Source organism: Raphanus sativus, chromosome 6 (genome assembly GCF_000801105.2).
Source record: "Raphanus sativus cultivar WK10039 chromosome 6, ASM80110v3, whole genome shotgun sequence".
Lineage (NCBI taxonomy): Eukaryota > Viridiplantae > Streptophyta > Magnoliopsida > Brassicales > Brassicaceae > Raphanus > Raphanus sativus.
This window is the reverse complement of record NC_079516.1, coordinates 16,332,803-16,347,288: the sequence shown is the minus strand read 5'-3', so window position 1 is coordinate 16,347,288 and position 14,486 is coordinate 16,332,803. Positions and strand designations below refer to the sequence as shown.

General features: G+C 32.9%; 4 protein-coding genes across 4 annotated transcripts; all 4 read left to right on the top strand.

Moving 5' to 3' along the window:
* Positions 1–6,939: 6,939 nt before the first annotated feature.
* LOC108811224 (putative methylesterase 11, chloroplastic) lies at positions 6,940–9,350 on the top strand. Its single transcript, XM_018583267.2, has 3 exons — positions 6,940–7,404; positions 8,340–8,576; positions 8,653–9,350. Exons 1-3 carry the CDS (start codon positions 7,075–7,077, stop codon positions 9,211–9,213), a joined length of 1,128 nt encoding a protein of 375 aa, XP_018438769.1. The 5' UTR covers positions 6,940–7,074; the 3' UTR covers positions 9,214–9,350.
* A 101-nt stretch (positions 9,351–9,451) lies between these two features.
* Positions 9,452–10,058, top strand: LOC130496259 (protein RALF-like 27). The gene has a single exon (XM_056988195.1). The coding sequence runs from the start codon at positions 9,568–9,570 to the stop codon at positions 9,910–9,912; it is 345 nt and encodes a 114-aa protein (XP_056844175.1). The 5' UTR covers positions 9,452–9,567; the 3' UTR covers positions 9,913–10,058.
* A 285-nt stretch (positions 10,059–10,343) lies between these two features.
* On the top strand, positions 10,344–10,794 carry LOC108809595 (protein RALF-like 27). The gene has a single exon (XM_018581741.2). The coding sequence runs from the start codon at positions 10,388–10,390 to the stop codon at positions 10,703–10,705; it is 318 nt and encodes a 105-aa protein (XP_018437243.1). The 5' UTR covers positions 10,344–10,387; the 3' UTR covers positions 10,706–10,794.
* Positions 10,795–13,531: 2,737 nt separating this feature from the next.
* Positions 13,532–14,407, top strand: LOC130495598 (glutathione S-transferase T3-like). Its single transcript, XM_056987016.1, has 2 exons — positions 13,532–13,598; positions 13,662–14,407. Exons 1-2 carry the CDS (start codon positions 13,532–13,534, stop codon positions 14,405–14,407), a joined length of 813 nt encoding a protein of 270 aa, XP_056842996.1.
* Positions 14,408–14,486: the final 79 nt, after the last annotated feature.

Here is a 14,486-nt window from a genome sequence, read left to right as displayed (position 1 = left end):
GCGTAGCGACAAAATGCAAAGACGCCTCTTTGCTCGACACGTGTCGAATTTTGGAGTAGGGAGGAATGACGTGGACGCCTGTGGAGAGTTTCTGTTCTACTTTATTATTATAGATTATACTTCAGTGAGTAGTATACCAGGAAACCACATTGAAATATGCTGGGTAAGTGCAAAAGTATTGTACACATTAACTCGCTCTCAAGAATACATGACTTGAGACCATTGAAATGTCATAATCTAGTATGATGAAATTACTCTTTGAAAATACTATTTTTTAAATGAAGAAAAATATATATGCAAAATCTTCACACTACAATAAAAATATGATTTTCGACGGACATATCTACTTTTACGAAATCATTTTGTAGAACACTTGCATCGCCATTATGATGAAATGATTGTTGATTACTCATTTCAATCATTTTATTTGATTCTTGATGTTATAAATATATGAAAAAGACTTCAAATGGTGATAAAAAAATTCTTACAATTATACCTCTTATATTCAATTGTTTGAGTGTTCTTTGGTGTCTAATTACAACTTTCTCATAAAAAACTTAATAGAATAACCATGATAAAAGATAATGAATACATTCACACAAATTATTATAGTTCTCCTTCTCCAAACATCATCTTCCGGGATATGCATTCCAGTTATACAGATTGTCATTAGACTTCTCGCCCATAAATACTTTTTTACATGGACATAATTCTTTGGTTTATTTTTATTTCATGTCAAATCTATGCTATATGAAATCCCTTAAACGTTTTTTGTATATACATTATTAATGTTTTTTTCTTATCATATGAAAGAACATTGTTTAATCATTAAAAACACTAATTTTCTCAAATAATTTTCAAGTAAGATAGTTCATAATCAAATTGTATATGAGCATTATTTAATGCAAATTTTGCAATGATATTTTTTTAATAACATCTCTTTCCCAAGAGTTTAATTTGAAAAAGATAAATACAATCATTTCTTTCCCATTTTTTCTCTAAATAATTTGTGCTATCTCTTCATGAATTTTGATTATTGATCCTATTTAATCTTATGTTTTGGTAAATACAAATGTATATTAGTTGCTTTATAATATTCAACTAAACCATTGAGAACATATGGGCTTTAGTTAAAATCGAATAACTAGATTTTCCGATAACATATTTTGATATAAACAATCTTTAATGGGTGTAAGTTTAAAATACAATCCAAATAATATTGTTGATATCAAAACTGTTTCCGGAATTTCAGATATTCAGTTAAAGTAAAGTGCATATGTTCCCACAGGTGTGAGTGACTTACAAAATTAATGAATATACTTTTGTATTTAATAAAACATATGAATCAGTGAGATTCTTGATCAAAGTTTATGAAGAAGAATTAACCTAAATTATAGTTTGGAAGAAAAAATCTGGAACAAAAATCAGAACTGTATATAACCAAATGTTGATACAATTACCGACTTATGTAATATGGTTTCCCTATAAATATACTTATTAGTAATTAAATTAAACAAAGGTCGTACATAAACTCTAAAGAGAGAAATAATATTAATGGGATCCTTGAAATTTTTTAAATAAGGAGAGCATGCCATGATTTTTAAATTACCCCTCTCATGTCTCCCCGCCTGAGAGGTTGTGGATGAGTTTCAACTAGTGAAACTTCTACACAACGTCTCAAGCGAGTGATATTCGTAGATCCATGATTTGGTATAGAGGTTTCACAAATAAATTTTCTAAGGAGATGATCAATATATTGGTTTAGGGGTAGATAACTAGGCTACACATAAGAACTAAGTTGAGAGAGAAAACAAAAACAACATGTGCACACTCTACCCCCATCCCATGTTTCCTTGCTCTCATTTTTCTTGTACACATCGTGTTAAACTAGAGAGAGGCATAGGATGAGGTAGGATGTGTAGAGACAATTGAAGAAGTTTAGTGGGTAGATAAGAACTTAGTTGAGAATGAGCTACTATATAAAGAGATGAAAGGCTTTAAAATACTTTGACTCCCAAAAGGAAATCAAATTTTAGGGTTGGAAACATTAGACCCAAAGATTTCTTATTTCAAATAGATACTTTCCATTTATTGATTATCTAACGATCTTATCCCTTAACTTGCAAAAAACATATCATCCCTTATACAGGTGTATTTCACTAACATTCAATACAATTTTGAGAATTTCTATACTATTAAAATAGAAATCACAACTCTTTTCACATAATTAAAATAATATTATTCTGACAATAAATATCTTTCCAAACCAAAATATATTATTCTTCCAAATTTAACTGATACATTTATATTTCATATAATTATACATAGATCATAATTAAGTTTATGATTTTTGTTAAAGATAAAAAGGTCAATGGAATTTAGTGTCACGAGGAATAATAAATATCGTTATTCTGTTTCTAATCCCATAGCATACATATTGACCGAATACATGGGTTGATTATCAAACCAAGCCTACTATCTAATTTAACAGATTTTGGTATATATTTCACTGTTGATTATTCCAGCAAACCAATATTGTCAATTTTTTTAATATTTAAACGATAATACAACACTAAATACAGCAACCTCAAATATTATTTAAACTGTACTCTATACACAATATCATTCGAGCTTGTGATGTAAATATCAAACCATTTTACTAAACAAGTTTTTTAATTTATTTTTCGAATTTCAAGTTTATATTTCATATTAAAAACAGTTATATATCGGTTTAATATCAAATTGGTTTGAGTTGTACGAGCCGGTAATTTATCTGTTCATCCGTAGAATATATATTCAAAAATACATTTCAACTTTTCATTTCAACAAGGCAAATATATAAATATGTTCAGTTGGTTGAATCCATACTTGGTTTACTTCACTAGATTACATTCACCTCAAATATTATTTAGATTACATTGATACATAATATCATTTTTGAAAAAAAAATAGTATGACATTTTCATGAATAATTCAAACTTTTTGGGGTTAGGGCAAATGAAAAATTTTCAAAAAAAAAAATCATGAGTTAGTTTGTGTTTGACTTTGAGTTTTGAGTTATATTTTCAAAACTCCCAAAAATTAAATCCAATTCTTATAATTATATCAAAAAAAAATTTGTACTATCCCATATTGCAATATTGAAAAAATAAAAAAGAGTAATTCAATTTGAATGTAATCAAAACTTTCAAATTGAACATGTTTTATCTAATATACATAAAACATAATAAATGGTTAATTTTATAATAATAAAATATTGATCAATGACAAGTAACTTATGTTAAAATATCACTTGATTGGTTTATCTAACTACAATATGAACAACCAACACATATCACAAACAATAGAAGTTGTCAATTTATCATAACTTATCATTACAAATTTTAAAGAAAACTAGATTAGGACCCGCCCTAAAGGGCGGAAATTGATTTGTCAAATTTCAATTAATAATATATGGTATATTATAATATGTGTATTATAATTATTATATATATTTTGTGTAACATATATATATATATACATATTAGACATATATATAATATTTTATTAAATATATAGAATTTAATAGTGTTATAATTTGTGTTGTACTTGTTATTAGTTTGTATTTAATCTTCTTTCATTTTTAGTATAATAATTTGCCTTGTCACACTTTTACCTTTTAACTTATACACATAGTTATGCCATTTTTCAAAAAAAAAAAAACTTATACACATAGTCTCGTAAAATGTAATATATAAAAAACATATTTAAAAAATCTACTGACCATATGCCACCATTATTTGGTTGTTTGAACAAAAAAAAATCATGTTCTTGCAGAACTGTGTATGTTGTGATATGATGTAGGTGAAGAGTAAATATATGGAAGTAAAGTTAGTGATACGAACATGAACCTATGTTGGTCTATGCCACAATTTTTTGGTTTTTGGAAGATCAATGAGCATAAGCATACACGGTCTTTGTATACTTACGTTGTAAATGAGTCGGATATTTTTTTTCTTATGTCTGGAATGATATGGAACTCGTTGATTTAAAAGTGGTTCAGTTTTATATGATCTAATTATATTAAGAGATTAACCAAAAATATTATAAAAGTGTTACTGACTAGGTTTAACTAATCTATGTTGGTTAAGATTTGGTTTAATTTAAGTTGGTAGGTTGCATTGTATAGAAGGCATGATATATTCTAGCAACAACTATGAAAGAGTCCAAAATTTAAATGAGAACTTCAAATAGTAGATAATCCCTAAATTAATAGATTAGAAGCCTCACGGTCGCGCAGACTATGGCCTGGTTACCTATTCAATTCAAATACTCCTAGATAACAAGTGTCTATGTTACATATGCATTTGGCGACAAAAATTGATGATATAGATACAATCATGCATTAATATGTTCAGTTAAACACATACAATAGTCAATATATTTTAGAGATGTGTTTTTTCTTCTTCTTATTACTTTTTGTTGAAAGAAAGAGAGATGTATTTTCATGTATTGAATTTCAACCAATGTTCGCGAAAATTGGTCTTGGTGGTGGATGACTGGTAAAGAAGTTATTTTTCTGGCAGAGAGGAGAGAGACAAAAATGGCCAGGTCAAATATTGTCTACTAAAATTTTATAACACTTGTACTGATCATATGATTGCACACATATTGCATTACTAGAGAATTCACATGCTATGTGATGATGATAGCTTAGCATCTACTATCTACTCATATGCCTAGGGATCTGATTTCCTAAACTTGAAATTACCTTTATATATTACTAGATTTTGATCCGTGCTTTGGAAGCGCGGAATATTTTACGATAAAAAATTTCACTAATAATTTAATAAATATTTTGGTAATTTTTAAAGAGTGTGTATTTAAAATATTTTTGCATTTAAATCAATGTTTTTAAATTCAACCCGATTGTGATTATATCCGTTAATCCGGAGATCTGACAATTCAATTTTGGTTTTTAAAATATTCATATTAAAAAAATCACTAAACCTCGAGACTAACCAATTGAACTGATGGAAGTCTGATGGATGACCGATATGTAATCTTATAATCCAAATTTTAAAGTTCATTATTTTGCAATTTATGAAATTATGACGTTTCTACAAAATTTTAAAGAGAAAATGATAGATATAAAATAACTAAGATTAATTATTGTATTGTCTGGAAACATTGATAGTACTATAAAAAATATATTGTTTGGAAACATTGATAATAATATAAAAAAATAAGTATATTGTTTGGAAACATGGATAGTAGTATAAAGAAAGTAACATTAATGATTTAATGTAGGTTTAACTATAAAGTATAAAAATGTTTTTAATTTAAAAACTTACAAAATAAATGTTAGGTCCAACAGAATGTTTCTGTTTTAATAAGATAGATATTATATAGTGGTGGTCCAAAAAAATGTTGATCCTGTGATGATCATATATTGGATCAAATCGTTATTTAGTAGTAGTCCTTTTATGTATCTTAATGAAGCTCAATGTGGAAGAGTGCTATCTGTCCCTGTAAGTTGATAGCCACGAGAAAGTTACGTACACTTGCAATATTTTTTTAATTGTTAGTTTTATCTTCCGTGAACTGCGAGCTTTGGGTTAGATTAACCATTCTCTAAGAGATATAAGAATCAAAAATCAAAGCTACTTCTCTATTGACTGATATGCAACCAAAACAAGTGAAAACTAAATTGAATAATAATGAAACTGCTGTCAGGCTGATGCTTCTTTTGATCAAAGGGAAAAGGCACAAATATCTTGAAGAGGGGCTGATCACTTGACTGGGAACTCGACCAGATTGAAGATTAAGAAGTGGGGAGGAGATGTTTTAAGTTTCAAATTTTTTGATTCTTTGTACAAATAGAAAACAGTTGCACTTGATGTAACATAGTTTTGTCTGAATAAATTTTACATTCATTCCATTTTTTTTTAAAAAAATATTGACATTGCTAACAAAAGTATTACACAAGCAATGATAACAAAGCAAGCCTTTGCTTGATCAAATCGTAATGGATTAAACTAAGATATTGGTGTAGGTGAAATTAAATAGAAAAACTTTATCAAAGAACGGCTTTAGAATTGATAAGAGCGGTTCATGTAGTATACTTTTGGTTACCTCCGAAATGTAGTTGGGTCATAAAGCCACTCATAATTTAGAATTGTCTAATTCTCCATCTCTGCCTCGAAGCTTAGAAGTTGCAGGCTTGCAGCTATACCTGTTAATTACTCCCTTGGAAACATCATCTCACACTATACCCTAAACAATGCTCCATTAGTCCACTAGACTACAACTAGTTCCCCCTGCCCATATTGCTGCATAGTGATCACTTTACTAATGTGTATCATCCGAGATTGCTACACTAGTCGCTAGCTATAGAGACTGGTACACTTGTTACAATCTGAGAACATGTTGCATATAAGCACGATATATACTGCCATCACTAGTGTTTCAAAAAAAAAAAAGATACTGCCATCACTAACTCCAGTTCTCAAATTGCTCTACTAGCTACAGCCATATCTCAGACTGTTTCAATAGCGGCAGTAACTCAAAATTGCAACCATCTCTATAGAGGGTCCAGCTGCCTCACAAAATGAATACACAAATAGCCATTCTACTTATCTAGTTTCTTCTTCTTCACCTTCTAACCATGTTGTTATGTATCATCGAAGTAACTTCATCCCACTTCAATCTTAGGATTTGAATGCGCCAACACATATACTATGTAAAGAGTGACCAACAAAAAAAAAATGAAGTGTGGGCATAAAAAAACAAATATTTCTATAGAAAATAAAATACTTTATAAAAAAAAAAAAAAAAAAAGTAATTATAAAATTGTAAGCACTTTCCCCTTTAGCATGGTCCCTCTCTAGACTCACGGTTGCACACGATGAGAAGGCTATTCAAAAAGTTGCCAGCTTCTCGCCACCACTTTCACCTGAACCCTCCCCCCCCCACGTCACCTTCTCTCTCTAAAACTCCATAAAGGCCAAACCTTTCTTACTCTCTCTCTCTAAAACTCCATAAAGCCCAAACCTTTCTCTCTCTCAAGATCGAGACTTCGTTCATTCTCATTTCATGGGAAACCTCTGTTCTTTGTTTGCTCCGCCTAAGCCCGTCAAGAAGAGACGACCCATCACGAAGCGTCAACCATCCGTACCAAGGTCAGCTTCGGGTCCTAGGAACAGGCTCAGATCGTCTTCTTCTTCCTCTACGAGGGACAACAAGTTCGAAGATGCCATTTTGTTCGGCGGCGGCGTCGACGGTGGATCGCTTCCGTTTGATCGGTCCGCCTCACAGCGTTATCCTGTTTCCGGTTCGAAGAAGAATCAGTTGCCTCGGAGCTCCAGCACAAGGTCAAGATCCTCCACCGATCCTCTGTTACAGCCTCATCAGTTTCTGAACAAGGTTTTTGACTTTGAATAATATTTGTTGACTAAGTCAAAGACATTCCTTAAACTCGTGTCTTAATTCAAATCATTGAAACATTGAAAACATTTTTTTTGATCAAAAAAAAAAGAAACATTGAAAACGTAAAAGATGTGAAGTTGTCTCAAATGGTATTTGAATAGAGACATTCTTTGGAACTTAGAAATTGATTAGAATGTGAATATGTGATGAGCATTGATTAGTTTCTTTTCTTAGCATTCAGTGCCTTTGATTGGATTCTCATATTTTGTATATTCTTTAATGTTACTTCGTTGGCTCAACCACTTTAGTGGTTGGTGTTAGTCTCTTGAAAACCTGGTGCCTTGATTATTGGATAATGGTGTGATTGTGGTGATAATTAGAATATACAGCCTCAGTCTAGAATAGTGAGATCAATTATTTTGTAAGAAAAATAGTTTCAAACCACTTATAATGATACGGAGTGAGTTTATGTTTTGGTTTTTTTACATATATTAATAAAACATATTTAATTTAAGTATTAAATGCATAATTTTCTGTGATTATCTATTTTTATGATTTTAAACCAGTAATAATTCGGTAAATGCAATTATTCTTTTTGAAATTTACAATTAATCATTATTAGTTGATAAAAATGTATTGAAAATATAAAAAATACATCTTTTTGAAACAAATTTTTTTTCTAGAATATGTATTTTTATGAAATAGAGGGAATGTAAATTTGCGGGTAAAATATTTCTTAATTTGGGGTCAATCGGGCTAATCTTATGCTCAGTATCGCCCTTGACCTTAATCCTTATAGATGATTCAGTTTCTATTGACCCTAAGTGCCATGTAAACCTCACAAACCTGCAAAATAGGAAACAGTTTAATACAATTTCTTGGTTTTCATTCTTTATCTGGAAGTTAACTTCATAGTTCTGTTCTTTGATTAGGGTATAAAGCTAGATGACTTGGAAACAAACCATTTTATCCTCATCCATGGAGGAGGTTTTGGAGCTTGGTGTTGGTACAAAACCATCGCGCTCCTCGAAGAAGATGGTTTCAAAGTTACCTCCATAGACTTAGCTGGTTGCGGTATCAACTCATTCAATATAAATAGCATCTCCAGTTTGTCACAATACGTGAAGCCACTTACTGATGTTCTTGAAAAGCTTCCACCAGGAGAGAAGGTTCTGTTTTTTTCTGCTTGCCTCTAATTAATTTCATCTTCTTGAAAAAATGTTTTTTGATGTAAAAGATTTGCAGGTGATCTTGGTTGGTCATGACTTCGGTGGAGCATGTATATCCTACGCTATGGAACTGTTCCCTCTCAAGATCTCAAAAGCTGTGTTCCTCGCAGCAGCGATGTTGACTAACGGTCAGAGTACACTTGACATGTTCTCGCTGCAGGCAGGTCAGAGCGATTTAATGAGAAAAGCTCAGATATTTATCTACACAAACGGCAATGAACACCCTCCAACCGCCATTGACTTAGACAGGTCTCTTCTTAAAGACCTTTTGTTCAACCAAAGCCCTTCAAAGGACGTTGCATTGGCTTCTGTGTCGATGAGGTCAATCCCATTTGCGCCGGTTCTTGAGAAACTCTCTCTCTCGGATGGTAACTACGGATCGGTGAGACGGTACTACATACAGACGTTAGAAGACAATGCTATACCAGTGGCTCTCCAAGAAAACATGATCAATAGTAGTCCTCCTGAAAAAGTTTACCGGTTAAAAGGTGCTGATCATGCTCCTTTCTTCTCCAAGCCACAAGCTTTGCATAAACTTTTGCTTGAGATCTCCAGGATTGGAGCCTCTCACATGTAGGTGCCTTCATACATTATATTTTGCTCTCTTCCTTTGTAGTTTCTTGTTTCTTTTTACTGTTATGTTTGTATTTATTTCTTCTTGTTTGTTCTGTTTTCACCAGAAACAAAATGTTCATAAAAAATGTTATTTATTTACAAGATGATCAATAATATCAGAATATTTTTTTGTTTAAATGAATAATATATGTATGTGTCTACTGGAGTCAATGACCAACCGCAATTATTAGACCAACAAGAATGAATAAAAGATTGTAAACTAATGTGCACATAACAATATAAGATGATATGTGATGCTTATCATCTTCTTGTTCTCATTACATTCCACAACTCTCCTAGCTTTTTAGCTTAAGACATGACAAGATCAGTTTTCTTCTTGTTCTTCGCTCTCTCTCTTCTGCTTCTTCTTGTGGCGGCTTCTGCAACCGCATCTTCAGGGAACGTCACAAGTGGGTTTAATTACGGTGGATGTGGTTCCGGAGACACCGTTGGAGAATGCATAACGGCGGTGGTTGAAGATGAGGAGGGAGTTGAGGCGGTGGTGAGGAGGATTCTGCAACAACAGAGGAGGCAACTAAGCTACGCAGCTCTGCAGAAGCAGCCAACTTGTAATGGTAAGATCGCAGGTAACTGCATAGGAACAGCTAACGGGGGAAACGCACCATGCACTTACTACAACAGATGCAAGCGTGCCACTTAGCTAACTTTTTGTTAGTTTCTTTCCCCTTTTATTTGTTGTATATGTTGTTTTGTTTCATCTCTTCTTAACTATGTGTTTTTTGTTATCTTCCTATTTTCCCTTGTTTGAGAGTTTAATATTTACAATAAGATACATTGTATTTGGTCTTACTTAAAGCCTACTTGCAAGTAATATAAGGATGAAATGAAGAAAGATACAAATATACAGTGACCTCTGCGTTGTCAAATGTATTTGATGACGTTTTATGATTCACATAAACTATGTTATACATTATGTGAAGTGATTGTACATTTTTAAGGTTAACTATTTCAGTAAATGGTAGATTTGGGATCAAAAAAAGACGAAAGCCGACATAATCAAATAATTAAAAGACAGTACTAAACTAATGTGTGGATGTAAAGATAATTGAAAACAGGATATTTTCTTTTCCTCTCATTCAATAATAACACATCTCCTAGCATTCTAAGCTTTAAACATGAACAAATCAGTTTTCTCTTTCTTCATCACAGTTTCTCTTTTGCTTCTTCTGGAGGCTGCATCTACATGGAATGGCACAAGTGAGTTGAGAAATGATGGATGTGTTCCAGGAGATAGCGTCAGAGAATGCATAATGGCGTCGGCTGAGAAGGAGGAGGTGGTACGGCGGATTCTGCAGCCAAGGAAGTTTATAAGCCCAAAACCTCTGCAGCGACAGCCTGCTTTACCCTGTAAGATCGCCGGTAATTGTATCAAAGCTGTTAATGGGAAAGACACTACTTGCACCTACTACGACCGTTGCCAACGTTCAGCTTAAATTTTTCTTCTTCCTTTTATCATTGTATCTTCTATATGTTGCTTTTTCCCCTTAATCATGTGTGTTTTATGATAATTTGGTTAAAAAGAGTGAGTGAGTGTAACAATAATAAGCAAGTCAGTCTGTTGAAACAAAAAAATGAGAACTCCAATTAATTTGCATGATGGAAACTTAAGGTAAAAGAACTAGAAGAAGATAACAATGAATAAATTATTTTCTTATTTCACAAAGGACTTTGGATTACAAAGGTTTATTCAATCAAACCAAATAAGAGAAGATTGCTGTCCTTAAAAGAAGATGGCATCGGATCCAAGAGCATAGATATAGGTTTTTTGAGCTAAAAGCTAAAAACTAGTGAAACATTTTAGTGCTTGATTGTTACATATCATAGGCCCGCTGCTTTGGCTTTTGATTGAATTTGAAATCTGAATAGACTTTTTCACAATGGAATTGGAAGAGGTGAAAGTAAGTGTCACAACTCTATAAAGAACAAGTCGTTAAGACTAATTATAGGCTCTCTAAATTAAAAAAAAATTGAAAAAAAAATTAAGATATAATATATATATATATATATATATATATATATATATATGCTTGCAACTATATGCAGGCATTTTCTATAATATTTTGTTTTTGGAGAAACAGAAGAAGAATAAATAAACACATATATAAATCTTTAAAAGACTGGAAAGAAACACAACAAGAAATCATATAAACCTTTTAAAAGACAAGAAAAAAAACACACACAAACAAAACTACCAGTGCCGTCTCAAAAATATTTATAGACCATATTCAAAATATATTAATGGTGTATTTGAAAAATTAACTATATAGTTCTTTTTTTTTGCATCAAACATACAGACTCATATATTAATGATATATTTGAAGAATTAACTATATAGTTTTTTTTTTGTCATCAAACATACAGACTCATAATTAACTATATAGTTCTAAAAGTTAATAACCTCATCTATATATATGGTTTGCTTTTGAAATTATAGATCCTAAATTTAAAAGTATAGTTATTTAAAGTTTAAAGTTCTAATTTATGCGTCTATTTTTAAAAATTCTGTTTCTTTTAGAATCAGAACCATGTTTGACTACTCCATTGCATATGCTAAAAGACGATTCTGAAAATCACAAAGCGAAACAGAAAAAAAAACAAAAAATACTGAGGTAGAAAGATCTACAATGAGCCACTTTGAAACACCAGTGAGTAAATATGATTATTCCAAACACCTATGAGAGGGGGTTAAGTAGGGCTACCTTGGCCATCTCAAAGCAGAAGTTTATGCAAAGCTTGTGGCTTGGAGAAGAAGAAAAAGCATGTGCAACGCCTTTTAACCAGTAAAGTTTTTCAAGTGGACTACAATTGTTGATCATGTTTTTCCGGAAAGTCACTGATGTGATGTTGTCTTATAGCGTCTCTATATAATACAGTCTCACTGACTACTTGCAATGTATAGCAAAACCAGATTGTTCACCCATAAGACCATCCTTATCGGCGTGACTAAGCCCAGGCCCTTAGTCTTTTTGGGTCGAAAAATAAATCGAAATTGCTAAAGAACGGAGCAAAAAGGCCTTAAATTGCTAAAGCCCTTAGTCTCTTTCGGTTGCGGAGAAAACGAGAAGAGAGAGACGAGAAGAGAGAAATCAAAAGCGATATCGAAAACGAAATCGAAAACAAAATCGAAGATGGCGAAGACCTGATCTTGAGTCGTTTCAATCCGCCAACTCCTCCTTCGTCTTCTCTCGACATCTATCTCTTTAAACCGGAAGCCAAAGTTCAGTCGTTTCACCTCCGCTCCGTCGTCTCAACTCCGCCTCTGAGAGCCAAAGTTCAGGCCTTTCACCTCCTCCTGCGTCTTAGAAAGGTATGTCTTTTAACCTCCTTTCTGATTTCGTAATAGGATCCTAGGGTTTTGTAGATTGGATGGCAAAAAAATCGTAATGATTCCTTGGTTGTTTGAAATGATTCTATGGTTGTTACTTGACGGCTCTGCCTTCGTTTCCGTTTAATTTTGCCATTGATTATATGATTATACGGTTCTCAAGTATAGGTTGTTTAGTATACATGATTATTGATTATACGGTTTAATTTTGCCATTGAGTATACAGTTTAATTTTGCCATTCATTATAATGCATCAAGTTTGGAACGGTTTAGATAGTAAAACTAGTGACTGTATCTGCATAAGAAAATTTGATATTGTTTGGTACCGGTTAGATTATACAGTTTAATTTCTGCCATTAATTGTACAATTTAATTTCTGTCACTGTTGATGCAAATGGCGTTAGATACTTTTTCTTTTAATGAACAAGAACAACCATTTCCAGTGAAAGTACACATGTTGTTAATGGTAGCTGAATATTATTAAATAGGTTAGGTTGTAGCAAGTTGAATGATAACTCTTTTGTAGATAGGTTTTTACTGGTGTGATAACTTCTGATTAGATGTTTATGGTTTGATCGTTTGGGTGTAAAGTGTAGTTTGATCTCCACTGCTCTGTTAGGAAGTTAAGTTTACTCTTGATTGTTGTTGCGTGTAGTTTGATCGTTAGGGTGTAAAGTGTAGTTTCATAGTTAATACTGAACCGGTTAGATTGTAGCAAGTTAATATTGTACTCGTGTAATAACTTCGGATTAGATGTTTCTTGTTTATGGTTAGCCATAATGTAGGATAGTTGATAGGTATTAACTCGTATTTACTCTTCACTTGTTCGTTTTAAACCCCATCCCATTCCCCTTAAATATACACTCTCACTTTCTAGCTTCTGTCATCTCAATCCGCTATCTCTTCTTAAATCTCTTCTCTCTTTCGTATCGGTATGGATTCAAGGAATCTTCATACTCAGTCCTCTAGTTACATGGGACTGCTTAACAGTCAAGAAGCAAGTGTTTTGAATGAAAACTTTCCTTATTAAAGTTTTCATTCAAGTGTAAACTATGGAGAATCAGAAATCCCCCCTTTCAGTTCCCAACACTCTGAAGACACAGCAGTGGACAAACAAGTTCGACGCAAATGGACCCCTGCTGATGACGAGGTGGTTATCAGTGCGTGGCTCAACACTTCGAAGGATCCTATAGTTGGAAATTCTCAAAAGGGGGCCACCTTCTGGCAACGGGTTGCAGAGTATTATGCAGCAAGTCCTTATGGAGGAGAGGATGGTCAAAAGAGAGAGCATCTTCATATTAAGAAGAGGTGGCACAGAATCAATGATCATGTTTCCAAGTTCTGTGGAGCATACTCAGCAGCACAGAGACAAATTGCCAGTGGGGAGAATGACACAGATGTTCTGAAGAAGGCGCATGACATCTTCTTTGCTTGCCACAACATCAAGTTTAACCTCGAGCATGCATGGTGTGTGCTCAGGCATGAACAGAAATGGCGTAGCCTCTGTCCTCCAAAAGCTAGTGGCAGTTCTAAGAGGACTAATTCCCAAACTTCAGCCACCAATGTTGGTGATCATGGTGATGAAGAGATCCGCCCTGAAGGGATCAAGGCCGCTAAAGCGAGAAAGTATGGCGCTAAAGGGAAGTCTGTTGCTGAGTATACCAGTCTTTGGGAAATGAAGAAGGAGGATTTGGCCATGAAGGAGAAACTATCAAAGCTGGCCATACTTGACACTCTCCTTGCCAAGAAAGAAGCATTAACTGAGGCCGAAGAAATGGTGAAGGATAAGCTTTTAGCCGAGTATTTCTGAAACAAGTATCCAGTGATCAATGTAGTTCCTGCCTTAGTAATATTTATGTTCCTGCCTTAGTAATATGTATGTCTTTAAA